General features: G+C 40.4%; 1 protein-coding gene across 4 annotated transcripts in view; it reads right to left on the reverse strand.

Moving 5' to 3' along the window:
- Positions 1-25,228, reverse strand: part of hdlbpa (high density lipoprotein binding protein a) — an 87,184-nt gene that overhangs the window by 38,250 nt on the left and 23,706 nt on the right. For 3 of the 4 annotated variants that reach the window (XM_061977472.2, XM_061977473.2, XM_061977474.2), the window contains exons 3-7: positions 5,673-5,788; positions 5,459-5,613; positions 370-585; positions 107-313; positions 1-39 (exon numbers count right to left, since the gene is read on the reverse strand). The exon at positions 1-39 is cut by the window's left edge and continues 177 nt beyond it. In XM_061977472.2, coding sequence (XP_061833456.1) covers positions 1-39; positions 107-313; positions 370-585; positions 5,459-5,613; positions 5,673-5,748 — 693 coding nt within the window. In that variant the 5' untranslated portion in view covers positions 5,749-5,788. The remainder of the gene's footprint in view (positions 40-106; positions 314-369; positions 586-5,458; positions 5,614-5,672; positions 5,789-25,228) is intronic. The other variant, XM_061977475.2, reaches the window with a different exon arrangement.

Consider the following 25,228-nt stretch of genomic DNA (forward strand, 5'->3'; position numbering starts at 1 on the left):
GACCTTGTCGATGTTCACTCTCTCCACAGCTCGCTTGTCCTGAGACGACAACATTCTTCAATAGATGAAACACATGACTCCTCTACTTCCTTCTTATTCTATGCACCTGCTCGGCTGAGATCAACAGGATCTCGTGCTTTGCCTTCTCCAAGCCCTCCTTGGTTCCGGAGATCTTGATCTGGTTGCTGGGGTCATCGGGCCGGGGGATCTGGATTTTGGTGGCAGTCTTAAGCTCAAGCTCCTGTAGCTTCTCCCCATTTTTGCCAATGACAAAACGATGGTGCTCCTTGGGGATGCCCACAGTGGCTGAGGCCTGTCCGGATTTTTTAAACGTTATTATTAACCAGATTAATGGTCTGAGCTCCTCACCTGAGTCTGCAGTCGGGACACGATCTCCTTGCGAGCCTTCATCACGGCATCCAGCTTTCCGGACACCATGATGGAGAGGCCCTGGTCTTTTGCCAAGGAGAGCTCTAGGTGGGCTCCGGTCTTGTGCATGATGTCCACACAAACCTTTCCTTGATCTCCTTCCCCAAACTGGTTGATGTCCTTGTACTTGCGCTCTTCCAGAGGAACATGGAAAACCTGGTACCAGAGTGAAGGCGTTCCAGTTATTAAAACATCAGTGTAGAAAATGGGGTTGATTGCCCGACCACAAGTCAAGCAAGAGTGGGTGCAAATAAGTGAAGACATCTGTGCAATCATACGCAGACCCTCTTAGACTAATCCAACACAAACTACACCTCATTTCCCAGCTCCAATTTTAAATCCTACCGTCAAGTATTCACTGTCGTAGCAGTCCAGTAGTCCACTACCCAAGTACATTAGATTCCCGCATGTTTTAAACTCATCGTATGGAACCCTTCCCCGGACACACAACACTTCCTCATTCTCCACCAATGGCCTTTCAGGCACGGACGTTGCGTTTGTAAACGTGGGGGAAACATTAGCTGGCCGTTACTGTATAAATCGATATATATAGCCTAGTATTTGTGCACTATTGACAAGTGATGTACCCAAAATTCCACGTGAGAGAGAGAGAGAGAGAGAGAGAGAGAGAGAGAGAGAGAGAGAGAGAGAGAGAGAGAGAGATATAGAGATAGATAGAGAGATAGATATACAAAAATAGAGAAAGTGATAGAGATACATATAGAGAGAGAGAGAGAGATAGACTAGACTTCCTTTTTATTGTCATTCAAATTTGAACTTTACAGCACAGATAAGAACAAAATTTCGTTACATAAGCTCATGGTAGTGCAGGATAAAAAAGTAATAAGGTGCACATATAAATAAATAAATAAATAATATATAATTTTTTTTTTTATATATATATTAAATGAATATATATAAATATATATAAATAAATAAATAAATAGATTACTGTACAGATAAATATATTGCACTTTTTCACATGCGTCTACGTTTATGGATGTATGTTATATTGTCTTTTTTATTCCAGCGAGTTAATCCATTTTGGGGGGAGTTGAGGGGATCATTTAATAAGAGATATAGAAATAGATGTAGAGATAGATAGAAAGAGAGAGAGCGATAGAGAGAGAGCGATAGAGAGAGAGAGCAATAAAGATAGAGAGCGATAGATAGAGAGAGCGATAGAGATAGAGAGAGCGATAGAGATATAGAGATAGATATAGAGATAGAGAAAGAGCGATAGAGTGATAGAGAGAGAGAGCGATAGAGAGAGCGATAGAGAGAGCGATAGAGAGCTATAGAGAGAGAGATAGAGAAATATAGAGAGAGAGATAGAGAGCGATAGAGAGAGAGAGAGCGACAGAGAGAGAACTATAGAGAGATAAAGAGAGAACGATAGAGAGAGGGCAACATAGAGAGAACGATAGAGAGAGCGACAGAGAGATAGAGAGAGAACGATAGAGAGATAGAGGGAGAGAGCGACAGAGAGAGAACTATAGAGAGAACGATAGAGAGAACGATAGAGAGAGAACTATAGAGAGAGCGACAGAGAGATAGAGAGAGAACTGTAGAGAGATAGAGAGAGAACTATAGAGAGATAGAGGGAGAGAGCGACAGAGAGATAGAGAGAGAACTATAGAGAGAGAGCAACATAGAGAGAACGATAGAGAGAGCGACAGAGATAGAGAGAGCACGATAGAAAGATAGAGGGAGAGAGCGACAGAGAGATAGAGAGAGAACTATAGAGAGATAAAGAGAGAACGATAGAGAGAGAGAGAGAGAGAGAGAGCGACATAGAGAGAACGATAGAGGGAGCGACAGAGAGAGAACGATAGAGAGAGCGACAGAGAGAACTATAGAGAGAGCGACAGAGAGAGAACTGTAGAGAGATAGAGCGACAGAGATAGAGAGAGAACTATAGAGAGATAGAGAGAGAGAGCGACAGAGATAGAGAGAGAACTAGAGAGAACGATAGAGAGATAGAGAGAGCGACAGAGAGATAGAGAGAGAACGATAGAGAGATAGAGGGAGAGAGCGACAGAGAGATAACTATAGAGAGATTTAGAGAGAACGATAGAGAGAGCGACATAGAGAGAACGATAGAGAGAGCGACAGAGAGAGAACTATAGAGAGATAAAGCGACAGAGAGATAGAGAGAGAACTATAGAGAGATAGAGAGAGAGAGCGACAGAGATAGAGAGAGAACTATAGAGAGAGAGAGCGACAGAGAGATAGAGAGCGAGAGATAGAGACTTAGAGAGATAGAGAGGTAGAGAAATAGATAGAATATGTTCATGACTATTTGTAGATAGTCACATCACAACTATGAATGAACACATGTGGAGTTATGTACTTAACAACAAAAGGTGAAATAACTGAAAACATGTTTTATTATTCTAGTTTCAAGAGGTAGTCACCTGGAATGGTTTTCACTTCACGGGTGAGCTTGAAGCTCATGGAGAGAATGCCAAGAGTGTGCAAAGCAGTAATCAGAGCAAAGGGTGGCTATTTTGAAGAAACTAGAATTTAAACATGTTTTCAGTTATTTCACCTTTTGTTGTTAAGTACATAACTCCACATGTGTTCATTCATAGTTGTGATGTGACTATCTACAAATAGTCATGAAAATAAGGAAAACACACTGAATGAGGAAGAGGTGTGTCCAAACTTTTGGCCTGTACTAGGGCTGGGCCATATGTGGAATATAATCCATATATCGCAGTGCAATGTCATACGCCCTCGCGGAGCAGACAGGTAGCGGCATGGGTAACATTAGCTGTGATGCTAGCGGAGTGGTAATACGAGAGAGAGAAGGTGCGAATCTGGTAACAAATGAAGGAAGAATTAATTCCCAAGACAAACAGCAGGGGGTCCATCGTCTGGCGGTGGTTTGGCTTCAAGCGGGAAGATGTTGAACAGACAACCGTAATATGTCAAGTATGCGGCAAAAGCGTGGCTACAAAAAGTAGCAGCACTGCTAATGTGTAGCATCATTTGAAAAGTCACCCGCTAGAGAATGAAGAATGCTTGAAACTCTGCATGTCACATGTGCCACACCCACAAAATGCCCACATCAACACCATATGAAACAAATAGTCAACAACAGAAGGAGATAACGTCCGCAGGAACCTACCACATAGTGAAGGACAAACACTATTTGATTTCCTATTATGCAGCTCCTTTTTATTAGACACTTATTGAAATATCTTGTGTGACATGATGCACAAAAGTGCACTTTATTTGTTTTAAACTATTGTAGTGGCGTTCTGTACAAAAATTGCACTTTAATTTAGTGTTTTGATATGTCATCTTAGTGACATCGTGCACAAAAGTGCACTTTATTTGTTTTTAACTATTGCAGTGGCGTTCTGTACAAAAAGTGCACTTTAATTTAGTGTTTTGATATGTCATCTTAGTGACATCATGCACAAAAGTGCACTTTATTTGTTTTAAACTATTGTATTGGCGTTCTGTACAAAAAGTGCACTTTAATTTAGTGTTGTTTTGATATGTCATCTTAGTGACATCATGCACAAAAGTGCACTTTATTTGTTTTAAACTATTATAGTGGCGTTCTGTACAAAAACTGCACTTTAATTTAGTGTTGTTTTGATATGTCATCTTAGTGACATCATGCACAAAAGTGCACTTTATTTGTTTTTAACTATTGTAGTGGCCTTCTGTACAAAAAGTACACTTTAATTTAGTGTTGTTTTGATATGTCATCTTAGTGACATCATGCACAAAAGTGCACTTTATTTGTTTTAAACTATTGTAGTGGCGTTCTGTACAAAAAGTGCACTTTAATTTAGTGTTTTGATATGTCATCTTAGTGACATCATGCACAAAAGTGCACTTTATTTGTTTTAAACTATTGTAGTGGCGTTCTGTACAAAAATTGCACTTTAATTTAGTGTTTTGATATGTCATCTTAGTGACATCGTGCACAAAAGTGCACTTTATTTGTTTTTAACTATTGTAGTGGCGTTCTGTACAAAAATTGCACTTTAATTTAGTGTTTTGATATGTCATCTTAGTGACATCATGCACAAAAGTGCACTTTATTTGTTTTAAACTATTGTATTGGCGTTCTGTACAAAAAGTGCACTTTAATTTAGTGTTGTTTTGATATGTCATCTTAGTGACATCATGCACAAAAGTGCACTTTGTTTTAAACTATTATAGTGGCGTTCTGTACAAAAAGTGCACTTTAATTTAGTGTTTTGATATGTCATCTTAGTGACATCATGCACAAAAGTGCACTTTATTTGTTTTAAACTATTATAGTGGCGTTCTGTACAAAAAGTGCACTTTAATTTAGTGTTGTTTTGATATGTCATCTTAGTGACATCATGCACAAAAGTGCACTTTATTTGTTTTAAACTATTGTAGTGGCGTTCTGTACAAAAAGTGCACTTTAATTTAGTGTTCTGATATGTCATCTTAGTGACATCATGCACAAAAGTGCACTTTATTTGTTTTTAACTATTGTAGTGGCCTTCTGTACAAAAAGTACACTTTAATTTAGTGTTGTTTTGATATGTCATCTTAGTGACATCATGCACAAAAGTACACTTTGTTTTAAACCATTGTAGTGGCGTTCTGTACAAAAAGTGCACTTTAATTTAGTGTTTTGATATGTCATCTTAGTGACATGCACAAAAGTGCACTTTATTTGTTTTAAACTATTGTAGTGGCGTTCTGTACAAAAAGTGCACTTTAATTTAGTGTTGTTTTGATATGTCATCTTAGTGACATCATGCAGATATATATGGTGTATCGTGACATGGCCTAAAAATATGGAGATATTAATAAAAGGCCATATGGCCCAGCCCTAGCCCGTACTGTATATGTTAATACTAATGAATAAAAACAGACTTGTTTTATATGTATGTATACATTTTTGAGCCTTTTTAAAGAAAATCATAGAAATTACTGGATGACATCATTGTGACCACGCCCCCACCGCCACAGGTATCTTGGCAGTTTAGGGGAAACCCTGACCAACTAGTCCACTGGCAGGTCATACCTGGGTGATGACAGACGACTTCAGAGGGCGGAGTTTGGAAGCCCAGGCGCTGGTGGTCTCCTGGGTGCCCTCGGTCGTGGCCGCCTTCTCAGGTAGAGGTGGGAAGGCGTCCTTGTAGGTGGGAAGGGCCTCCTCCTCCTCTCCCGCACCAGGTCCTGTCCCGGCAGCTGGTTATTATTACAATTCCAACGCGAGCGTTTAAGAAGGTACTCACCACCACCTTGCTCCTGCAGGAGCCCGATGCGGTGCTCATTGAAGCTCTCCTGCGTAAGTACTGCGACTGAGCTCATGGTCAAAATCCCACGCTAAACACAGAGTCCGAGTGTGCCACTGAGAAGGAAAATGAACAGAAATAAGAACGGTTTTTTTGCAATGCAGAACTTCAGGCACAAGAGTTAAACTCACTGTCATTTTTCATCACATCTATTTGTGGTGATCCACCACAAATAGTTGATGCTACCTGTTCACCTTTAACTTAGGGTTGAATGACAGACGATATCACTTTTTTTGTTTGTTTGTTATATGTGTGCTCGTTCTAGCTATAAGGCTGTTCTAGTTTTTGTTATTTATTTAAAATTTTTTATTTTATTTGTTACATTGTTTAATGCATCCAGCGGGGCATCACAACAAAATTAGGCATAATAATGTGTTCATTCCACCACTGTATATATCGGTATCGCTTGATATCGGAATCGGTAATTAAGAGTTGGACAATATCGGCAAAAAAGCCATTATCGGACATCTCTAAGTTGTATAATAGATAATATACGACTTATTTTTTTAACACTTTCATGACTAATGCGATCGCTCCTCTACAGTTACAATTGAGGCGTAGGTGTGATTAATACTTCCCAAATAAAAAATTAAGTCAAATAAAAGTCTTATATTTACTAGGAACGCGAGAGGAAGTAGATGAGATATTGTTAAAGGGGAAAAAACTGCACTTTTTGACTATCGTTCACAATCCCTATCTAAGACAGGTTTTTGTTTTTTAATGCATTCTAAAGCGTAAAATATGGCAATGACGAAGTGGCTAACGATGCTGCTAACGGGAGTATTCTATTGTGCCCATAAAGTAATCTAAGAACATTGTAAAAAAAAAAACACCAACAATAAATACTCCCTTTACATTTCTTGACCAGAATATTAACCAATTATTAGCGATATTGTCATTATAAGCGCTAACGTTAAGGAACTACCATTAGCGGTGCTAACTAGCTTATGCAGCTACAGTGTTGACATTATGAGCTGCTTCATCCCCTCTGAGTTGGTGAAAGTTAATTCCAGGTTATAATTCATGCCTTTCACCTGGATGGTAGAATGTTGTAGCCACAAACCCAGAAGTTTAAACCTGAAGATGGCGAGAAAGACATTAAAAGACGCCGGTTTTTGTCTTTTTTCTTCTTTTTTTTTTAAGTAAGTAAGTGATTGCTTTTTTACAGGTGTATTGGTAGTTTGTATTTCTTGTTTATGCTACATTATGATTAGTGCTTCACTAGCGCTGATCAGGTGATTCTCAAACCATGGTACGCGGGCTCTTTCTAACGATTCGCCAAATTATTCGAGCACAGTGTTATTTTTCAAACGGTATGTAATGTTACAGTGGAAAAAGACATTGAAAACACTTGTGAATAAATCATCCGTCTTTTGTTTAATGAATATTTAGGCCTACTACACTACTGTATTTTAATATTAAAGTGGTACATGGAGAGGCAAGTATTTTCTAAGGGGGTATATGGTGAAAAAAGGTTTGAGAACCACTGGTTTATCACTCAGCTTCTAAAACTTGTAGATCATCCTCCCTATACTCAGGCTCAAAAATATTATTATATAGGTTTCTGGATCATCATTTGTCCCAAAGTGGTCTTCGTTATATATCATGAAGCCTGTCGTGATTACCGTATTTTCCGCACTATAAGGCGCACCGGATTATTAGCCGCACCTTCTATGAATTACATATTTCATAAGTTTGTCCACCAATAAGCCGCCCCGGACTATAAGCCGCGCCTACGCTGCGCTAAAGTGAATGTCAAAAAAACGCTGCGCTAAAGTGAATGTCAAAAAAACAGTCAGATAGTTCAGTCAAACTTTAATAATATATTGAAAACCAGCGTTCTAACAACTCTGTCCCAAAATGTACGCAAATGTGCAATCACAAACATAGTAAAATTCAAAATGGTGTAGAGCAATAAATAGCAACATAATGTTGCTCGAACGTTAATGTCACAACACACAAAATAAACATAGCGCTCACCTTCTGAAGTTATTCTTCATTCGTAAATCCTTCGAATTCTTCGTCTTCGGTGTCCGAATTGAAAAGTTGCGCAAGCGTGGGATCCAAAAATGGCCGGCTCCGCCTCGTCGAAGTCATCGGATTCAGTGTCGCTGTTGTTGTGCAGCAGTTCTGTGAATCCTGCCTTCCGGAAAGCTCGGACCACAGTTGTGACCGAAACTATCTGCCCAGGCATTTACGATCCACTGGCAGATGTTGGCGTATGTCGACCGGCGCTATCTGCCCGTCTTAGTGAAGGTGTGTTCGCCTTCGGAGCTGTGTGAAAAAAGCCACCCGGCCTCTTCGCGTAAACTTCCCTTAACCACTCGCTCATCTTTTCTTCATCCATCCATCCCTTCGAGTTAGCTTTTATGATGACGCCGGCTGGAAAGGTCTCTTTTGGCAAGGTCTTCCTTTTGAATATCACCATGGGAGGAAGTTAGCATGGCAAGCTAGAACCACAGTGAAGGATGACTTCTCATTCCCTGTGGTGCGAATATTCACCGTACGTGCTCCCGTTCCACAGTGCGGTTCACAGGAATATCAGTTGCTGTGAAATACGGTAGTAATCCGTGTGCGGATGGAGAGATTGCGTCTTTTTATGAACCGGATCCTTGTCGCGTAGTAGGAGCCATTTTGTGGTCTTTACAGATGTAAACAGGAAATGAAACGTACGGTGATATCCGCGCGTTTTTTCTTCTTCTTCCGGGGGCGGGTGAAGCGCTTCCTGTTCTATGGGGGCGGGTGCTTTCCTTGGCGGTTGCTTGCGTAGAAGAAGAAGCGCTTCCTGTTCTACCGGGAAAAAAGATGGCGGCTGTTTACCGAGTTGCGAGACCGAAACTTTATGAAAATGAATCGTAATAAAGCGCACCGGGTTATAAGGCGCACTGTCAGCTTTTGAGAAAAATTGTGGTTTTTAGGTGCGCCTTATAGTGCGGAAAATACGGTAGTAGTGTTGTTTAAGGGAAAAGCGAACATTCTGATGAGTGTGAAATTAATACGCCACTGTAGGGCTGGGCGATATGGCCTTTTATTAATATCTGGATATTTTTAGGCCATGTCACAATACACCATATATATCTGGATATTTTGCCTTAGCCTTGAATGAACACTTGATGCATATAATCACAGCAGTATGATGATTCTATGTGTCTACATTAAAACATTCTTCTTCATACTGCATTAATATATGCTACTTTTAAACTTTCATGCAGAGACTAAAAGTGTATTTATTAAAGAGTTATTAAGCAGTGGCACAAACATTCATGTCATTTCCAAAACAGAAAGTGCAAGATTGTCAGAGACATTTTAAAAACAAGCTATTTAGTGCACTTTTGTGCATGATGTCACTAAGATGACATATCAAAACAACACTAAATTGAGGAGCACTTTTTGTACAGAACGCCACTACAATAGTTTAAAACAAATAAAGTGCACTTTTGTGCATGATGTCACACAAGATATTTCAATAAGTCAAATAAAAATGAGCTATAATAGGAAATCAAATAGTGTTCGTCCTTCACTATGTGGTAGGTTCCTGCGGACGTTATCTCCTTCGGTTGTTTACTATTTGTTTCATACGGTGTTGATCTGGAAATGGTTGTTTTGGCACCGAACGGAGATGTTGACATGCGGAGTTTCAAGCAGTCCTTATTCTCTAGCGGGTGACTTTTCAAATGATGCTACATATTAGCAGTGCTGCTACTTTTTGTAGCAAAGCTTTTGCCGCATACTTGACATATTACGGTTGTCCGTTCAACATCTTCCCGCTTGAAGCCAAACCACCGCCAGATTATGGACCCCCTGCTGTTTTTCTTGGGAATTAATTATTCCTTCATTTGTTACCAGATTCGCACCTTCTTTCTCTCGTATTACCACTCGCACCTCTCCGCTAGCATCACAGTTAACTTTACCCATGTCGCTACCTCTCTGCTCGGCCAGGGCGTATGACAGTATGTGACGTATGTAAGAAGGTGCGCTTGTTTTACGTCTCTAAAAGCAACTGCGTGAGAACGTATACTCCAATATCACCATATAGTCATTTTCTATATCGCACAGACAAACCCGCGATATATCCAGTATATTCCATATATTGCCCAGCCCTACACCGCTGTATGCTTAAAATGAGAAAATACAAATTTGTGTTATGAATGTTACTACATGATATATATATATATATATATATACTTACATGTATATAAAACCTTGATGGATGTTTTTTTAAAGCACTTTATAGGCGGAAAAGTCGCAGCGACATTACCTCCGTTGTTAGCTGACTTCTGCTAGCATTTATTTAAAGGGGAACATTATCACAATTTCAGAAGGGTTAAAACCATTAAAAATCAGTTCCCAGTGGCTTATTTTATTTTTCAAAGTTTTTTTCAAAATTTTACCCATCACGCAATATCCCTAAAAAAAGCTTCAAAGTGCCTGATTTTAACCATCGTTATATACACCCGTCCATTTTCCTGTGACGTCACATAGTGATGCCAACACAAACAAACATGGCGGATAGAACAGCAAGGTATAGCGACATTAGCCCGGATTCAGACTCGGATTTCAGCGGCTTAAGCGAAATTGAAGAAGAAACAGAAGCTATTGAGCCATATCGGTTTGAACCGTATGCAAGCGAAACCGACGAAAACGACACGGGAGAAAGCGAGGACGAATTCGGCGATCGCTTTCTAACCAACGATTGGTATGTGTTTGTTTTTAAGTGTTGTAATGTTTTTAAGCTAAATTATTGGTAAACACAGTTTATGTATAATAATTTACGTAAAACCGCAAGTAATGAATAAAGTTTTCATCAATTAATATATTCTGTAGACATACCCTCATCCGCTCTCTTTTCCTGAAAGCTGATCTGTCCAGTTTTGGAGTTGATGTCAGCAGGCCAGGGAAGCTAGGGTCGATATTCTTCTCTTGATCATCTTCGGTGGCATAAGGGACGGTGTGAGCCAAGACATCCAGGGGGTTTAGCTCGCTCGTCTGCGGAAACAAACTGCCGCCATTGCTTGCCGTACTACCGAGGGCCTTTGTCCCTGAATTGCTCACACACTCCGGCAGATTCAATGGGGGTCTGGCGGCAGATTTCTTTGACTTTATGGTTGGAAATGCATCTGCTTTGAGTGTCGCAGGATATCCACACATTCTTGCCATCTCTGTCGTAGCATAGCTTTCGTCGGTAAAGTGTGCGGAACAAACGTCCAATTTCTTGCCACTTTGGCATCTTTGGGCCACTGGTGCAACTTGAATCCGTCCCTGTTGGTGTTGTTACACCCTCCGACAACACACCGACGAGGCATGATGTCTCCAAGGTACGGAAAACAGTCGAAAAAACGGAAAATAACAGAGCTGATTTGACTCGGTGTTTGAGAAAATGATCGCTCCGAGATCGAATAATAGAAAGGCGTTTAATTCGCCAAAATTCACCCATTTAGAGTTCGGAAATCGGTTAAAAAAATATATGGTCTTTTTTCTGCAACATCAAGGTATATATTGACGCTTACATAGGTCTGGTGATAATGTTCCCCTTTAATCTTCATTACTTACTTCGTTATTACAGTATGTCTATATACATATTTATTTATTTATTTTTTAATTAACTTTGGCCAAAGTTGGCGCATTTCAATTACTTACACACACTTGTTATTACATATGTTGGCCAGAGAGGGTGCACTTCAAATTTTTACACACACTTGTTATTTCATATATTGTAAAAATCCCCTCATGTTGATAGATGTCACCAGCAGGGGTGCAAAGGAGACATTGTCTATTAGATGCAATGTTATTGGGACCATGATTTATGTCATCACTTGTTTACACCTCCTCATATGGAAGATACTTTTCCTTCTTCGTGTCTTAAGAAGGGTAGAAACACACACACACACACACACACACACACACACACACACAGGGTGTGATCTCACAGCGTCACAGATTTGCCCGAAATTAAAAAAGCCAGATGTGGTTTTTAGCTAGTGACTCACACACACTTGGGCTTTTAAATTTAGATCAATGATCTTTCTCCATAACGTAATTACTGCAATATTTGTCATGAATTTATATTTCAGTAGTGGGCGTGCATATTGTCGCGTCCTGGAAGAGTTAGTGCTGCAAGGGGTTCTGGGTATTTGTTCTGTTGTGTTTATGTTGTGTTACTGTGCGGATGTTCTCCTGAAATGTGTTTGTCATTCTTGTTTGGTGTGGGTTCACAGTGTGGCGCATATTTGTAACAGTGTTAAAGTTGTTTATATGGCCACCCTCAGTGTGTCCTTTGTCCCTGAATTGCTCACACACTCCGGCAGATTCAATGGGGGTCTGGCGGCAGATTTCTTTGACTTTATGGTTGGAAATGCATCTGCTTTGGGTGTCGCAGGATATCCACACATTCTTGCCATCTCTGTCGTAGCATAGCTTTCGTCGGTAAAGTGTGCAGAACAAACGACTGACCATTTTCGTCGGCTTTCCCCACACCCTCGTATTTTGAACAAATTTCGTCCAATTTCTTGCCACTTTGGCATCTTTGGGCCACTGGTGCAACTTTAATCCGTCCCTGTTGGTGTTGTTACACCCTCCGACAACACACCGACGAGGCATGATGTCTCCAAGGTACGGAAAACAGTCGAAAAAACGGAAAATAACAGAGCTGATTTGACTCGGTGTTTGTAATGTGTTTGAGAAAATGGCGGATTGCTTCCCGATGTGACGTCACGTTGTGACGTCTTCGCTCCGAGAGCGAATAATAGAAAGGCATACCTGCCAACTTTTGAAATCAGAAAAGCCTAGTAGCCAGGGTCCAGGAGCCGCAGGCCCCGGTAGGTCCAGGACAAAGTCCTGGTGGGGGGGTTCATGCTTCGCCCCCCGACGCAAAATGATTATTAGCATTCAGACAGATTAAAATGTTGCTAAAACCATCACTTTTCTATCAGTCACAGTGACTTTTCAAAACAAAAATATTACAGCAAAAATCATATGGGTTGATTGACATGTTTATTCTGTAAGCTAACTTCAATAGTTTGAAATTATTTTGACAGTTAATGCCAGTTATCCTGTCAACCTTTCACAAGACTTCAATTTGTTAATTGAAAGTATAAACAGTATAAACACGTTTTACAGTAAACAAATGGTAAAACAAATCCATTAAAAAAAAAAATTGGTGTCATTATTAACTTTCTGTCCAAGCTTGTATAATCTACTGCCTTGTTCAATTGTATAAAATATGCTGTGCCTAAAATTCACATTTCTATCACAATTATCATACTGTAAACATGGTAAGCTAACTTCATTAAAATTAATAGTCCTGTCAATAGCATGGAATTACAATTCAAATGTAGTTTTTTGTAAGCCTTTCAAAAGAATTCAAAATATGAAAAATTAATGAAAATGAATTTAAGCCATCAGACACTTGAAAAGTGGCACATCACATCTCTAATGTAATCATTTTAACTTTTCAACAGAAATAGCACTGCAAAAATATTAAGGACATACTTCTGTATTTTGGTAGTTATGCTGTCAACATTTAACAAGATTTCTTCAACTTGGACTTGAAAGCATAAATAGTATAAACACTTTTAACAGTATAACAGTACTAAACAATTCCAATAGATAACATTGGTGTCATTACCTTTTTGTGGCTAAAATCCGAAAAACGTTGAAAGTTTTCCACTTGTATCGCTAGCAACGGCATTAGACTTGTGTTCTTTTGTCCCAACGTGGTCTTTTACATCGCTAATTCCTCCGTGTCCGATCAAAAAATCTTGTCTGCACAAGGTGCAATTCGCGTAGTTTTCACCCTTTTTGGAACGGAATGACTGCAGTTTTCTTTTCGGTTTAAGACTCGTTTTTCTCCGGCTGATTCCATGATCGTTCGCTCGTTTGGAAACTCGTGCTTGGCAGCGGTGCTATAAATAGCCTCGCGCGTGGCATTCGGAATGGCTCGATAGGAAGTTACGGGAAGCAGTGTCGATTGTCATTGTTGTTACGCGATTTCTTGAATAAAACTTAAAAAAAATAAAAAATAATTTAATTACCGTATTTTCCGCACTATAAGGCGCACCTAAAAACCACAAATTTTCTCAAAAGCTAACAGTGCGCCTTATAACCCGGTGCGCTTTATTACGATTCATTTTCATAAAGTTTCGATCTCGCAACTTCGGTAAACAGCCGCCATCTTTTTTCCCGGTAGAACAGGAAGCGCTTCTTCTTCTACGCAAGCAACCGCCAAGGTAAGCACCCGCCCCCATAGAACAGGAAGCGCTTCTTCTTCTACTGTAAGCTACCGCCCGCCCCCGGAAGAAGAAGAAAAAACGCGCGGATATCACCGTACGTTTCATTTCCTGTTTACATCTGTAAAGACCACAAAATGGCTCCTACTAAGCGAAAAGGATCCGGTTCATAAAAAGACGCAATCTCTCCATCCGCACACGGATTACTACCGTATTTCACAGCAACTGATATTCCTGTGAACCGCACTGTGGAACGGGAGCACGTACGGTGAATATTCGCACCACAGGGAATGAGAAGTCATCCTTCACTGTGGTTCTAGCTTGCCATGCTAACTTCCACCCATGGTGATATTCAAAAGGAAGACATTGCCAAAAGAGACCTTTCCAGCCGGCGTCATCATAAAAGCTAACTCGAAGGGATGGATGGATGAAGAAAAGATGAGCGAGTGGTTAAGGGAAGTTTACGCGAAGAGGCCGGGTGGCTTTTTTCACACAGCTCCGAAGGCGAACACACCTTCACTAAGACGGGCAGACAGCGCCGGACGACATACGCCAACATTTGCCAGTGGATCGTAAATGCCTGGGCAGATATTTCGGTCACAACTGTGGTCCGAGCTTTCCGGAAGGCAGGATTCACAGAACAACAGCGACACTGACTCCCGATGACTTCGACGAGACGGAACCGGCCATTTTGGATACCACGCTTGCGCAACTTTTCAATTCGGACACCGAAGACGAAGAATTCGAAGGATTTACGAATGAAGAATAACTTCAGAAGGTGAGCGCTATGTTTATTTTGTGTGTTGTGACATTAACGTTCGAGCAACATTATGTTACTATTGCTCTACACCATTTTGAATTTTACTATGTTTGTGATTGCACATTTGCGTACATTTTGGGACAGAGTTGTTAGAACGCTGGTTTTCAATATATTATTAAAGTTTGACTGAACTATCTGACTGTTTTTTTGACATTCACTTTAGCGCAGCGTTTTTTTGACATTCACTTTAGCGCAGCGTAGGCGCGGCTTATAGTCCGGGGCGGCTTATTGGTGGACAAAATTATGAAATATGTAATTCATAGAAGGTGCGGCTAATAATCCGGTGCGCCTTATAGTGCGGAAAATACGGTAATGAAAAACCGTATTTTTTATCACTGCAACCGTAACCCGGAATAGGTTGATGAAAACCGTACTAATTACGGGAAAACCGGAGTAGTTGGCAGGTATGGAAAGGCGTTTAATTCGCCAAAATTCACCCATTTAGAGTTCGGAAATCGGTTAAAAAATTATATGGTCTTTTTTCTGCAACATCAAGGTATATATTGACGCTTACATAGGTCTGGTGATAATGTTCCCCTTTAAGAGTTAGAATGCAATAAAAAAAAAGCATCTGTTCTTGTCTTACATAAGAATCGTGATAGGCATAATTTTAAAAAAAAGTGCAGTTAAATTTGAAGAAAGAGACTAGTCTAAATAAGACAAGGCTGTTTACTTAAACAAAACCAGTTCTTTGAAAAGGTCCTTAACTACACTCCAAATTCTGCAAAACACGTCAAAAAGACGACACCCTCAGCAAACCCCAACGTCGTGAAGACCTGGCTGGGCAGACGGTTCCTTACTTAAGGTTTCAGTGGAGGGATTAAGTTAAACAAGACCCGTCCTAACCCCGTACATATTTCACAAACCCCCTCGAAAGGCCTCTTCCTCGAACCTCTCTCCGGCCAACACTCCTGCCTGCTCGCAGACTTTGGAGAAGGGGCTTAAAGACTGAACACGTGTTGGAGAACATCGTCACGATACTCAACGTGAGGAGCAAGCTTTTGAAGCACTTCAACGTCTTTTGTGCAGAGAGAAAGTGCAACTCATGCGGGTAAAAAAAGGAGATGAGATAAGTAATAGTCATAGGCCATACTAGTTTTATCCCACCTTGTCAACAATGTTATTGTTGGTAGTCAATGACCATGGCTTGTATATTACAGCATCAATTTATATACCCCAACCTGCTCCAAATACAACTATAACCAACACACAACCGGCCCACTCAACCATGTGGACATTACAAAAAAATTACAATTTAAAATCGCACCCATTTAAATTAATTGCAACCCTATGTATGCTTTTTTTGGTGCAATTTTGTATGTGTAAACATGTGTTGATCCCAACTACTTGTGCAATGTTAACTAATATGCAACAATGTAGCACTGTAGTGACTTTATTCCTGATGTCATGCAGCAACCTACTGTTTTATGTGGGTCTCCTTTGGATTTTTAATTGTATTATTATTTTTATTAAACTGTAACTTGTATGTACCGGTACTAGGGTTGTCTCTAGAGATGTCCGATAATGGCTTTTTCGCCGATATCCAATATTATCCAACTCTTAATTACCGATTCCGATATCAACGATCCTAGTAAATATTAGACTTTTATTTGACTTAATTTTTTTGGGGGGGGAAGTATTAATCACACCTACGACTCAATTGTAACTGTAGAGGAGCGATCGCATTACAGTCATGAAAGTGTTAAAAAAAGAAGTCCTATATAATCTATTATACAACTTAGAGATGTCCGAAAATGGCTTTTTTGCCGATATCCCGATATTGTCCAACTCTTAATTACCGATTCCGATATCAAGCAATACCGATATATACAGTCATGGAATTAACACATTATTATGCCTAATTTTGTTGTGATGCCCCGCTGGATGCATTAAATAATGTAACAAGGTTTTCCAAAATAAATCAACTCAAGTTATGGAAAAAAATGCCAACATGGCACTGCCATATTTATTATTGAAGTCACAAAGTGCGATCTTTTTTTTTAACATGCCTCAAAACAGCAGCTTGGAATTTGGGACATGCTCTCCCTGAGAGAGCATGAGGAGGTTGAGGTGGACGGGGTCGGGGGTGTATATTGTAGCGTCCCGGAAGAGTTAGTGCTGCAAGGGGTTCTGGGTATTTGTTCTGTTGTGTTACGGTGCGGATGTTCTCCCGAAATGTGTTTGTCATTCTTGTTTGGTGTGGGTTCACAGTGTGGCCCATATTTGTAACAGTGTTAAAGTTGTTTATACCAGTGGTTCTCAACCTTTTTTCAGTGAATTTTTTTTAAATTAAAGTACCGTATTTTCCGCACTATAAGGCGCACCGGATTATTAGCCGCACCTTCTATGAATTACATATTTCATAATTTTGTCCACCAATAAGCCGCCCCGGACTATAAGCCGCGCCTACGCTGCGCTAAAGTGAATGTCAAAAAAACGCTGCGCTAAAGTGAATGTCAAAAAAACAGTCAGATAGTTCAGTCAAACTTTAATAATATATTGAAAACCAGCGTTCTAACAACTCTGTCCCAAAATGTACGCAAATGTGCAATCACAAACATAGTAAAATTCAAAATGGTGTAGAGCAATAGTAACATAATGTTGCTCGAACGTTAATGTCACAACACACAAAATAAACATAGCGCTCACCTTCTGAAGTTATTCTTCATTCGTAAATCCTTCGAATTCTTCGTCTTCGGTGTCCGAATTGAAAAGTTGCGCAAGCGTGGTATCCAAAATGGCCGGTTCCGTCTCGTCGAAGTCATCGGGAGTCAGTGTCGCTGTTGTTCTGTGAATCCTGCCTTCCGGAAAGCTCGGACCACAGTTGTGACCGAAATATCTGCCCAGGCATTTACGATCCACTGGCAAATGTTGGCGTATGTCGTCCGGCGCTGTCTGCCCGTCTTAGTGAAGGTGTGTTCGCCTTCGGAGCTGTGTGAAAAAAGCCACCCGGCCTCTTCGCGTAAACTTCCCTTAACCACTCGCTCATCTTTTCTTCATCCATCCATCCCTTCGAGTTAGCTTTTATGATGACGCCGGCTGGAAAGGTCTCTTTTGGCAAGGTCTTCCTTTTGAATATCACCATGGGTGGAAGTTAGCATGGCAAGCTAGAACCACAGTGAAGGATGACTTCTCATTCCCTGTGGTGCGAATATTCACCGTACGTGCTCCCGTTCCACAGTGCGGTTCACAGGAATATCAGTTGCTGTGAAATACGGTAGTAATCCGTGTGCGGATGGAGAGATTGCGTCTTTTTATGAACCGGATCCTTGTCCTTTGTAGGAGCCATTTTGTGGTCTTTACAGATGTAAACAGGAAATGAAACGTACGGTGATATCCGCGCGTTTTTTCTTCTTCTTCCGGGGGCGGGTGGTTGCTTAAAGCGCTTCCTGTTCTATGGGGGCGGGTGCTTTCCTTGGCGGTTGCTTGCGTAGAAGAAGAAGCGCTTCCTGTTCTACCGGGAAAAAAGATGGCGGCTGTTTACCGAAGTTGCGAGATCGAAACTTTATGAAAATTAATCGTAATAAAGCGCACCGGGTTATAAGGCGCACTGTCAGCTTTTGAGAAAATTTGTGGTTTTTAGGTGCGCCTTATAGTGCGGAAAATACGGTACCCCCTAATCAGAGCAAAGCATTTTTGGTTGAAAAAAAAAGAGATAAAGAAGTAAAATGCAGCACTATGTCATCAGTTTCTGATTTATTAAATTGTATAACAGTGCAAAAATATTGCTCATTTGTAGTGGTCTTTTTGAACTAATTGGAAAAAAATATATAAAAATAACTAAAAACTTGTTGAAAAATAAACAAGTGATTCAATTATAAATAAAGATTTCTACACATAGAAGTAATCATCAACTTAAAGTGCCCTCTTTGGGGATTGTGATAGAGATCCATCTGGATTCATGAACTTCATTCTAAACATTTCTTCACAAAAAAAGAAATCTTTAACATCAATATTTATGGAACATGTCCACAAAAAATCTAGCTGTCAACACTGAATATTGCATTGTTGCATTGTAATGAATGGAATAGCCTACTTGATTTGATGTTCAGTTTATGAGTTTACATTCATATTTTGTTGAAGTATTATTCAATACATATATTTATAAAGGATTTTGGAATTGTTGCTATTTTTAGAATATTAAAAAAAAATCTCACGTACCCCTTGGCATACCTTCAAGTACCCCCAGGGGTACGCGTACCCCCATTTGAGAACCACTGGTTTATACGGCCACCCTCAGTGTGACCTGCATGGTTGTTGACCAAGTATGCCTTGCATTCACTTGTGTGTGTGTGTGAAAAGCCGTAGATGTTATGTGACTGGGCCGGCACGCAGAGGCAGTGCCTTTAAGGTTTATTGGCGCTTTGTACTTCTCCCTACGTCCGTGTACACAGCGGCCTTTTAAAAAGTCATACATTTACTTTTTGAAACAGATACCGATAATTTCCGATATTACATTTTAAAGCATTTTCATCCCTAGTTGTCTCGATACCAATATTTTGGTCCCGGTACAAAAATGTATTTCGATACTTTTCTAAATAAAAAGGGGACCACAAAACAATTTAATTGTCTTTATTTGAACAGAAAATGTTAGTGTACATGAAACATATGTTTATTATTGTCATTTAGTCCTTAAATAAAATAGTCAACATACTAGACAACTTGTCTTTTAGTAGTAAGTAAACAAACAAAGACTCTTAATTAGTCTGCTGACGTATGCAGTAACATATTGTGTCATCTATCTACTTATTATTTTGTACACATTATGAGGGACAAACTGTAAAAATTGATTATTAATCCACTTGTTCATTTACTGTTAATATCTGCTTATTTTCTGTTTCAACATGTTCTATCTACACTTCTGTTAAAATGTAATAATCACTTATTCTTCTCTTCTTTGATACTTGACATTAGTTTTGGATGATACCACCCATTTAGGTATGGATGCGATACCAAGTAGTTACAGGATCATACATTGGTCATATTCAAAGTCCTCATGTGTCCAGGGACACATTTACTGACTTTATAAACATAATATGATTTTTTTTTTTTAAAGAAAAACGATTTTGTGATGCTAAAGAAATATCGATGTAATCATAGTAGTATCGACTAGACACGCTCCTGTGCTTGGTATCATTACAGTGGATGTCAGGTGTAGATCCACCCATGGCGTTTGTTTACATCGTGACGCCGGTGAGCTATAGTATCCTCCTACGGTGTGTAGTGAAGCATGTTTAGCTATTCCTCGTCCTCCAGTGATAATAATACTTGAAAGAAACGTACTTTATTTGTTGAAGGGGGAAGATTAGTGATTTAGAAGTAGCCACCCACTCCACCTGACAATTGAGGGACAGCGCCGTTCATACTACAACAGGCTCCTTCAGCTTCCTTCCCGCACTGTGCGATTCAAGAACTCCTTCATTCCGCACTCCATCCAGCTGTATAATCACTCGCCATACAGCAATGGATGATATCGACCTATTACCTGACACCTGACATGTCAGCTACTTCTTTGCTTTTAATGTCTATTTTCTGCTGGATCTACTCTCTATTTTATGCTGCAGCTCTCACATACACTGTAATATTGTACATGGTCATTGGTATATATTGTATATATGTTATAGACATAATATATCTTTATATATAATATACTGTACACATATTATGTACCGTATTTTTCGGACTATAAGTCGCAGTTTTTTTTCATAGTTTGGCCGGGCTCCAGTGCGACTTATATATGTTTTTTTCCCTTTTTTATTATGCATTTTCGGCAGGTGCGACTTATACTCCGGTGCGAATTATACTCCGAAAAACACGGTATATATTCGTATATATATGTTATATTTTATATCGCTATATTTAGTCTATTTATACCTGCATTATCCTTTCCATCCTTACACTTTCCGTCATTGTAACTGAGCTACTGTGTTGAACAATTTCCCTTGTGGATCATTAAAGTTTGTCTAAGTCTAAAACACTGCGGATGGACGTTAGCCGCTAGCTAGCTAGCCATGTCTTAAAGCACCTCTTTCTGAGGGTGTTTCAGTGTTATAACTTCACCTTTATCTTTACTTTTCTAGTACCAACCTCGTCATGTCCGTTGTGTCCTGAGCAAGACACTTCACCCTTGCTCCTGATGGGTGCTGGTTAGCGCCTTGCATGGCAGCTCCCTCCATCAGTGTGTGAATGTGTGTGTGAATGGGTAAATGTGGAAGTAGTGTCAAAGCGCTTTGAGTACCTTGAAGGTAGAAAAGCGCTATACCATTTATCATAATTTATCATTTTACACCAAAATGCGTCCATTTACGGCTGGGCGATATTGCTTTTTTTTTTTAATATCGCGATATTTTAAGGCCACATCGCGATACAGGATATATATGTGGATATTTAGCCTTAGCCTTGAATAAACACTTGATGCATATAATCACAGCAGTATGATGATTCTATGTGTCTACATTAAAACATTCTTCTTCATACTGCATTAATATATGCTACTTTTAAACTTTCATGCAGAGAAGGAAATCACAACTAAAAAAAAAAAAATCACTATTTTTTTCATACGGTGTTGATCTGGAAATGTTTGCCTCGGCATTTTGATGGTGTGGACGTGTGGCACCGAACGGAGATGTTGACGTGCGGAGTAAGCCCTCTTCCTTGTCTAGCGGGTGACTTTTCAAATGATGCTACACATTAGCAGTGTAGCCGAGTGTCCTGGGTTCGCCTATACAGTGTACTTATCTAATAAAATAATAAACGGGAGACATTAGAGCATGTGGTATGGACTGGACTCTCACAATATTATGTCAGACCCACTCGACATCCATTGCATTCGGTCTCCCCTAGAGGGGGGGAGGGGGGTTACCCACATATGCGGTCCTCTCCAAGGTTTCTCATAGTCATTCACATCGACGTCCCACTGGGGTGAGTTTTTCCTTGCCCGTATGTGGGCTTTGTACCGAGGATGTCGTTGTGGCTTGTGCAGCCCTTTGAGACACTTGTGATTTAGGGCTATATAAATAAACATTGATTGATTGATTGATTGGTTCGGTAGCCACCGCTTCTTTAATGTCAACATCACACACCTCCTTCCACAACCACACACACCCTACCTCACAGCCCTACGGCAACAACTCTGGAGGGACAAAACTCCTCGTCCTTACCTAACACTCCAGTAACTTGGGACACCCTGAACTGTTTGTTACAGCAGTAATGCTACTTTTTATAGCAACGCTTTTGCTCCACACTTGACAAATTACGGTTGTCTGTTCGACATATTCCCACTTGAAGCCAAACCACCGCCAGACGATGGAACCCCTGCTGTTTTTGGGGGGAATTAATTATTCCTCCATTTGTTACCAGATTCGCACCTTCTTTCTCTTGTATTACAACTCCGCTAGCATCACAGCTAACGTTAGCCATGCTGCTACCTCTCTGCTGGGAGAGGGCGTATACGTATGTGACGTATGACGTGACAGTATGCGACGTGTGTAAGAAGGTGCGCTTGTCTGTCTGTGAGAAGGAGAGACAGGAAAGAGCGAGGAGAGCTTGTAGTATAATGCCCGCAGCTAAAAGACAAACCCGTGATACATCGCGTACATCGATATATCGCCCAGCCCTACGTCCATTCTCCCTTTTCTGTCTCTACACTGTCTCTGCTTGTTAGTACTCTGTGTGTGTGTGCGCTGCCCAACATGCTCCTCTGCTCGTAAAACCAGCAATGTCACGAAATATGGGGAACTGGTACGTTTCAAACAGAGAATAGTACCGTTTTTGATTCATTAGTAACACAATACTATACTATCAGTGGTATACACCGTACAACCCTAACGGGTAAATGTTTTTTTAATGGACCATGTTGTATATACCATCCACCTGCCGGGGACTACAGATGGAAATGAGCCTTTGGCTACAATCTGGCACATGTACATGTTCATTAATGTGCAGTGAGTGTCCTATGTAACCAGTAAGGATATCAAACTAATACTCTCAACTAGGGATGTCCCGATCCAGGTTTTTGCACTTACAATCCGATACCGATATTGTTTTTGCACTTCCGATCCGATACCGATACTGACCGATACCGATACTGACCTATCCGAGCATGTATTAAAGTTTAAAGTTATTTAGCCTACTTAGTTGTCAGAATGATGTTGAAAAGGGTTTTAGTACTCTTGATAACAACTAGCCAGCTGAATTAGGTGAGTTTGAATAATACACAATGGTTGGTCACAAGAAACTGACCTGTTTATTCAAGGATAAACACAAAATAGACAAAATTATACATGACAAACAGAAATGGCATCATTGAACTAGGGCTGGGCGATATGGCCTTTTTTTAATATTGCGATATTTTAAGGCCATATTGCGATACATGATATATATCTCGATATTTTGCCTTAGCCTTAAATGAACACTTGATGCATATAATCACAGCAGTATGATGATTCTATGTGTTTTGATTGATTGAGACTTTTATTAGTAGGTTGCACGTACAATTGACCACTAAATGGTAACACCCCAATAAGTTTTTCAACTTGTTTAAATCGGGGTCCACTTAAATTGATTCATGATACAGATATATACTATCAGATATATACTATCATCATAATACAGTCATCACACAAGATAATCGCATTGAATTATTTACATTATTTATAATCCAGGGTGTGGAGGGGGGCGTCGGATGTAAGTGTCAAAAAGACAGCCAAAAGAGTTTGATATGAGAATAAATCCAAAGTTAAAATATAGGGTAGAAATGCACCCATTTGCAGGAAATGTAGTCTTGATTTTCAAAATTGTCTTTCAAGGCTTGCATGTCTACATTAAAACATTCTTCTTCATACTGCATTAATATATGCTACTTTTAAACTTTCATGCAGAGAAGAAAATCACAACTAAAAAAATCACTAATTTTTTCATACGGGGTTGATGTGGAAATTTTTGCCTCGGCATTTTGATGGTGTGGACGTGTGGCACCGAATGGAGATAAGCGTCTCGACAGACATTATAATATTTGAACAATGATGACGAAAACGGTTTTCTCTTTTGTGTCGGTGTGTTGAAAATTGTTATGCGCTTATTTTTTTTATTTGATTTTGTGTGTGGCATATAATTGCTATGCGCAGAGGACGCTTGAGCAGTGCGCAATTGCACAGGCGCGCACCTTAGAAGGAACGTTGGTCACACGGCTGCGCTAGCATCACAGCTAACGTTAGCAATGCTGCTACCTCTCTGCTCGAGGAGGGCGTATATGTATGTGACGTGTGTCGTGACAGTATGTGACGTGTGTCGTGACAGTATGTGACGTGTGTCGTGACAGTATGTGACGTGTGTCGTGACAGTATGTGACGTGTGTCGTGACAGTATGTGACGTGTGTCGTGACAGTATGTGACATATGGCGTGACAGTATGTGACGTATGGCGTGACAGTATGTGACGTATGGCGTGACAGTATGTGACGTATGGCGTGACAGTATGTGACGTATGACGTGACAGTATGTGACGTATGACGTGACAGTATGTGACGTGTGTAAGAAGGTGCTCTGCTGTCTGTGAGAGGGAGACACAGGAAAGAGTGAGAAGAGCCTGTCGTGTAATGCCAGCAGCTAAATGCAACTGTGTGAGAATCCACAGACCTGTGGATGTGTTGAAGGTGCGTTGGAAAATGCGGAACGGAAATTAGGGAGCAGCAGAAAAGTGGAATGTATTATTTAAATCGGTGCGTTGGAAAACACGGACCGGAGTTGTTGTTTTTTTTAAACTGGATCTGGATCGGCATTTTCCCATGCCTTGCCGATACGCAATTTTTGGCAAATATCGGCAGCCGATCCGATCCAAATATCGGATCGGGACATCCCTACTCTCAACTCCACACTTAGTCATGTTTGGCACATTTTAGTTGCTTGATATTGTTGACTGATTGCAAAACTTTAAAGGAGATTGTCACAGACGTAAGAAAGGTTGGAGTGCAACTTGTTTACACTCCATATTGTCGTTTTGGCAACAACAGGACCAACACGGTGGTACTCCATGGACTCAGCCCGCCTCATGCTAACAAGCCAGTCAGCAGCTATGGACACACTGCTAAGAGATCTTCTGTTCAAAAGCATATGAAGAAATCAGGCACTTTCACAGGGGAGCAACGGCAGCTTGTCTTGAAGGCCCGAGAACGAGCACCTTGGCCACGCCGGAGGCCGTTGTGTAAGGGCTCAAAGCTCTATGACCACGCCCACCAGCTGGACTTAATGAACTTTTCCCAGGCTCCTGCTTGTTTTTACTTCTGCGGGAATGAAGATCGACGCGCCATTAAAGATTGCACCGCTGCTATTAAGTGTGGACACCTGCACAACACGCCGTTTTGCCCCAAGACAAACAGTTAGACTCCCTATAGGAATTCATGCACCACCTGCATGTGCGCACGTGTATGACTTTAGGGAACACGGAAATGTCAT

Source organism: Nerophis lumbriciformis, linkage group LG18, assembly GCF_033978685.3.
Source record: "Nerophis lumbriciformis linkage group LG18, RoL_Nlum_v2.1, whole genome shotgun sequence".
NCBI lineage: Eukaryota > Metazoa > Chordata > Actinopteri > Syngnathiformes > Syngnathidae > Nerophis > Nerophis lumbriciformis.